General features: G+C 36.5%; 1 protein-coding gene across 1 annotated transcript; it reads right to left on the reverse strand.

Annotated features, from left to right (window-relative positions):
* Positions 1-5387: 5387 nt before the first annotated feature.
* LOC141651804 (uncharacterized) lies at positions 5388-6092 on the reverse strand. The gene has a single exon (XM_074459500.1). The coding sequence runs from the start codon at positions 6090-6092 to the stop codon at positions 5388-5390; it is 705 nt and encodes a 234-aa protein (XP_074315601.1).
* Between the last annotated feature and the right edge of the window lie 479 nt (positions 6093-6571).

Below are 6571 nucleotides of genomic sequence, written 5' to 3' on the forward strand. Positions count from 1 at the left end.
AATTTCTGAGCCTGAATTAAAACTGCTCCAATGCCAACTCCACTGGCATCACACTCCACTTCAAATAGCTGATCAAAATCTGGCAGCTTCAGGATAGGGGTTTCACACATCAACTTCTTAATTCCTTCAAAGGACTGCTGAGCATTGTCATTCCATTGAAACTCTCTTTTCTTCATGCACTCAGTGATTGGTGCTACAACTGAGCTGAAGTTTTTAATGAACCTTCTGTAAAAGGAAGCCAATCCATGGAATCCCCTAACTTCAGTGATTGTTTTAGGAACTGGCCAGGACTGGATTGCTGAGATTTTCTCCTGGTCCACTGATATACCCCTTCCAGATACAATGTAACCTAGGAAGGTCACATCTTCAACCATGAAGGTGCACTTTTCTAGCTTGCTAAACAACTTCTACTTCCTGAGAATCTTAAAAACCACTTCAAGATGCCTGATATGATCTTCCCTGCTGCTGTACACCAGTATGTCATCAAAGTACACTACAGAAAACTGACCTAAGCATGGCCTCAACACTTCAGTCATCAATCTCATGAAAGTACTGGGTGCATTTGAGAGGCCAAATGGCATCACAAGCCACTCATATAACTCATGCTTTATTTTGAAGGCAGACTTCCATTCATCTCCCTCCTTGATTCTCACCTGATGGTACTCTTGCCTGAGATCAATTTTAGAGAAAACCTTGGCACCACTCAGTTCATCAAGCATGTCATCTAACCTTGGAATTGGGTAATATTGTTGATGGCTCTACTGTCAGTACACATTCTCCATGTTCCATCTTTCTTAGGAACAAGCAATGCAGAGACTGCACAAGAACTTAGGCCCTGTTCTTTTGGACTTAATTTCAGTTTAGTTTAGTTCGATTCGATTCGATTCGATTCATTCGATTCGATTGATTGATTCGATTGATTGATTGATTCGATTCGATTGATTCGATTGATTCGATTCGATTTAGTTCAGATTCGATTCGATTCGATTGATTGATTGATTAGTTCAACTATATTATTGTAATTATTATTATTATTGTAATTATTATTACTATCGTCGTTGTTGTTGTTGTTGTTGTTGTTGTTGTTGTTGTTGTTGTTGTTGTTGTTGTTGTTGTTGTTGTTGTTATTATTATTATTATTATTATTATCGTCGTCATCGGCTGGTTCTTTGAAATATATATAAATAGACAAAGAGTGTGTAATAACGAAATTTTTAGTTCGAAATAGGAGTCATGATAAAATAAAAATAAAAATTATTAGTGTCAATACATCAAATGCTTGCAATTGTGAAAAATGTTTAGATTCAACGCAAATTACAAAATTTAGTTATTCGGATCATCTACCTCCATATGTTCTTCTTCGTTGTCATTTTGCGACACTCCATCTTCATGCTCTTCGGGATTGTTATCTTTCCAAATAGCATTAGCTATATCCATTCTCACTTTAGACATAAGGCTCATTCGATCTTTATTATCCAAATTTGTATCTGTTCTCCCAATAACTGCATCATGTTGTACAATTGGGATACCAAGCTTATGCATTCGTATGAAATTATGAAGTGTGAAACATGAAACGATAATTGACATTTGATACTTTGGTAACATCTGGGGCATAGTTTTCAGCACCTTCCACCTTTTCTTCAATTGACCAAACACACATTCAACTTTCATTCTTAATGAAGAATGTCGGTAATTGAAATGTTCTAACATTCCTATAGGTGCTCCGTGCTTAAATTCCTGCAAATGGGATCGCAAATAGGAGACAGATATCCAATAGTATTAAGATATCCGGAGTCCACCAAATAGTACTTACCTACAAAGTAAAATAAAAATTGCGTGAGAATCGCAAAATAATGAGCTATAAACAAATAAAGAAAATTAGTTAATACTTACCTTCAGGTGGATGAGGAAAAACATATTTTGAGGCAGTTAGAGAATCTCGCCATACTGTAAGATCATGGGCACTCCCTTCCCAACCCACGTTGATAAATGTAAAAATCCTATCAAATGAACAACAACCCAACACATTCCAGGTCTTACGACCATTACGATTTCGAAATGGTGTACCAGTACGATCACTAATAAGTGCTTCTATATGCGTTCCATCTATGGCACCAATAGCATCCTAAATAATAGTAGTAATAGAGATGTTAAAACTCAAAGACATAAGGTAGTAAAAAAATATAAAAAAATAGCTAAATGCACGAGGTACAATATTACCTTGAAATAAGGCCAATAAAGTGAGTTATTTTCTACCTCCGGAGGCACCTCAAGTAGATCGCGGTGTGGTCTAATGATATCATGTGACAATATAACCAAGGCATCCAACACTTTTTTAAAATACACACATATTGTAGATATGGAATGCTTGAATCTATCAGCAACATCACGATAGGAAGAGCCTTTGGCCAATATGTATAAACAAATTCCTATTTGTTCGTCCACTTTTATATACTTACCATCAACTAACAAATTCCTTTCAATCATCAAATCTACAAGTTGTAGAAACATTACCCTATCAAGTCGTAGTTGTTCAAAACATGATGTAGCGTTTTCATTCAACAACCTGTGAATGTATTCAGCTCCACTTTCCCCTCTTTCTCTTCTAGGCCGCCTACTTGATGATGTTCGTTGTATACTAGCATCACTTGGTACAAGTGATCTTCGCAATTCTTCTAATGCAATAATTATAGATGCACGTCTAACATTATCCATTCTACACTAGAACAACTAAAACACAATTATATCAAATTCAATTATTTTGATATTAAAGTTCAAATATCTTAACCACAAAGTTCAAACATATGAAAATGAAAAGTTCAAACACCTGAAAATGAAAGGTTCAAACACACAAACTTGAAACTACAAAGTGCTTCTAAAACAAACTAGTAAAGGCGAGTGAACAAGGGATCTACGTCCATCACTCTTAGATAGATCAACTTTTGATTATCATTTTTAAGGGATAGGAATATCTTGGCATGTGTTTCATCACTTAAATATCTGACAGCGGAGACAAAGTACGCGTCACCCGATTCTTCTGCAACTTTCATTCTAGTCAATTCATCACTAACCATCTCATTTGTAGAAGGTCGCTTACTTGAAGAACCAACACCAGTTCACAACAATAGTGCGATAACTCTATCAAAACTAGTTTCCCTTCTCTTACGTTCTTAGGACTAATGGGTTCTTCAACCTTTCGTTTACGTGAGGTTCCCACAAAAACTTTTTGGTCAACTAAAGTTGGTGGAGCTTTATGCTCATCATCAAACATGGTTTCTTTAAATTCATCATCACCTGAAACTTTATTGTCTTGAGATGTTTCATCATTAGTAAGATCCTCAATTTGCCTACTCAAGTAAGATGGCCCTTTTGCCATTGCCGGAGAAAAACAACCACCCACCCCATGCGCAAATTTTCCATCAAATAGTTTGCTCATTTCATCAATGTTAGCCAATTCTCCTCACGATTATTTTTAGCCCATACTTTCCATTCCATTTGTATAAAACAAATTATAACTTAAATTTAGATTTAACTAATAATATAGCAAATTGGAGGTAATTTTAAGATGAGTTAATAATAATTTTACCTCTATGAATGCGTTATATCTCTCCAAAGACTTCTCATCTACAGCAACTTTTTTAGTAATAGGATTGAATGATATGGCAGATAAACCTTGCAATTCCTCCCAGCCCTTGTATCTTTCTTTCAAATCTGAATAATGATTTTGCACTTGTTTTCCAGTCACATTACATTCTTTTTGTGCATTAAATTTCTTGGCAATGTTTCCCAATTAAATTTGCTAACTCTCTCTGTTTTTTCTCTTCATTTAGAATGTTGAGCAAAATTCTTGAATTTTCATCGGGCCAAGAAGTTCTTCCCATTACGTTACTTTCAAATAAATCGACACAAATTCATTAAAATATTATCGATACGAAGATTATATATAAAAGGCATGGTTAAGAATGATCAAAAGTAACAACTACTTTGGTAAAACACATATGACAAACACGTTTAAGATAAAAAAAAAAAAACAACACACTTTGGCAATTGCGGAGTTAGCGTGAAATTCAATTGATCATTATGTTGAATTTATTTGAATATTGTAGGCCGATGATTGAGTTAGCGTGAAATTCAATTGATCATTATCTTATTCCTCTGACATCTCTCGCTAACAACAATAATGGTAATTACTTCCAATCTCTCTACCTTCCTTCATTTCTTTCAATCACTTTATTTATGTTTTTTATTTATGTTCATGAATCCAGTGCTGATATTTGCGTTCACATCATTCTTTACATACGAGCAATATGAGGAAGAAGTTGATAATTTCATTTGGATAGTCGTCATTGTTGCCAAGAGTTCACTCTCTTTGTTATTAAGAAGTCTTCCTTCATCTATTACATCATTCTTTTCCGATGAAGACGAGTTAGATTACAACCTAGCCCAGCCAGCTCCCGAATAACTGCAAATTTCTTGGTTTCTATATGGTTTTGGTGGATCATCAGAGATTCAAATTTCTCGATGCTGTTTTGTTCGAAGAGGGATTTATTATTCACGGAGTAGACTAACGGGTATCTCAGCACTTTACTCACAGTACAAATACTGTCACCCTGCTATACATAATGACAATCCAAAGATTGATTTCTACAAGTTTAAGGATTCTCAAATATGTATGGTTTAAACAATTTTTTGACAGACAGTTTTGTACTGAGTTTAGTATATTTGTGTGTAGATGTATCTAATCACAGAAAAAAGCTTTTGTTTGAGCGTTTTCGGACAATGTGTACATCTGCCTCTCAAGAAAGCTGAATTACAGTAACGTTAAGACTCAGAGACTCGTATCAAGTGCATAACAGATAAATTTAACAATATAACGAATATGATAGAATCATAGGAGTATAGGACACAGAACAAATTATGGGTTTCAAAGTTATAAACAGTAAACATAGGAGTATAGGACAAATGAATACATTGGCAAAATAAATTGTAGGGTAATATCAAACACACAAAAGAATTAAAGGGTAATATCAACATTCAAACTCAAAAAGATAAATTTAACAATATAACGAATATGATAGAATCATGTCAGGAAAATTAGAAATAGGTGAGTACCTTGGAGCGATCGGGCGTGTTGCGTCGAGGTAGGAGTTTCTTTGACGAACAAGTTCTATGGCGAAGAGTTGAGGAACATAACGTTTTTATTGTCAAAAATAGTCAGTCGTAGGGTTCATAATAGGGTTTATTATTATTATTATAAAAAATTCAATTTAGTTCAGTCCATTCGATTGATTCGAGTCCATTGATTCGATTCGATTCGATTCGATTCAGTCCATTAAGTTCGATTCGATTCGATTCAGTCCATTAAGTTCGATTGATTCGATTCGAGTTTAGTTCGATTCGGACAGATTGATCCCAAAAGAACAGGGCCTTAGAGACTCCCTGACAAAGCCCTTGCTCATAAGCTCCTCAATTTGATGTTGTAACTCCTTGGTGGCTGCTGGATCACTCCTGTAAGCAGGTCTGTTAGGCAGTACAGCACCCGGTACAAGATCAATATGGTGCTCAATTCCCCTCAAGGGTGGCAGTCCACTAGGTAGTTCTTTTGGAAAAACATCCCTGAACTTATGGATCAAAGGTTCAATTTCTGCAGGTAACTCTGAACCCTCTCTTTTAGTTACTTCCTTGGATAGCAGGATTAATACAGGTTGCTCCTGTTTCATTTCTTGGATCATGGCAGCCTTAGATAAGAACAACATACCACTGATCTCTTCTGACATATGTGGACTTCTATAGTTTCTTTGATTTGGTGGTAAGGGGGTCAGGGTTACCTTCTTACTTTCATGTTTAAAGCTGTAAACATTCTCTTTCTCTTGATGAGTTGTATTCCTGTCAAACTCCCATGGCCTCCCTAACAGCAGGTGGCAAGCATCCATGGGTACAACATCACACAGTACCTCATCCTTGTACACTTTCCCAATAGAGAATGAAACTAGACACTGTTTGTCAACTTTAACCTCTGCTCCCTTGTTTAACCATCTGAGTTTGTAAGGATTTGGGTGATCCTGAGTCACCAGATTCAGCTTGTTGACCATGGTGATGGAAGCCACATTGGTACAGCTCCCTCCATCTATGATTAAGTTACAAACCCTTCCCTGAACTGTGCATCTACTCCTGAAGATCAGGGATCTCTGGTCAGCTTCTAAGGGTGCCTATTGTGAATGCATTACTCTCCATAAGACCAAGTTGTGCCCTGTGTCAGGGTGAGCTACAACTTGATATTGGCCTTATTCCTTCCCAGCTTTCATTTCCTCCAACACTAGGCTCTCATCCTCCTCATACTCAACCAATCCTTCTCTTTCCCACTCTTCTACTTCCATAGCTGTCAGGGCCCTCTTAGAAGGACAATCCTTCCTGAAATGGCCATATCCCTGACATTGGAAGCACTTGATCTTTCCCTCAGTCACAGATGGGTTGGTTTTCTGGTTCATGGGGGCTTTCCGTTTATCTAGTGTAGGTGATGTAGCTGGTTTAGGTGTACTACCAATCCTGACACCAGTAAGGTCTAAATGCA

This window comes from Silene latifolia, chromosome 4 (assembly GCF_048544455.1).
Source record: "Silene latifolia isolate original U9 population chromosome 4, ASM4854445v1, whole genome shotgun sequence".
NCBI lineage: Eukaryota > Viridiplantae > Streptophyta > Magnoliopsida > Caryophyllales > Caryophyllaceae > Silene > Silene latifolia.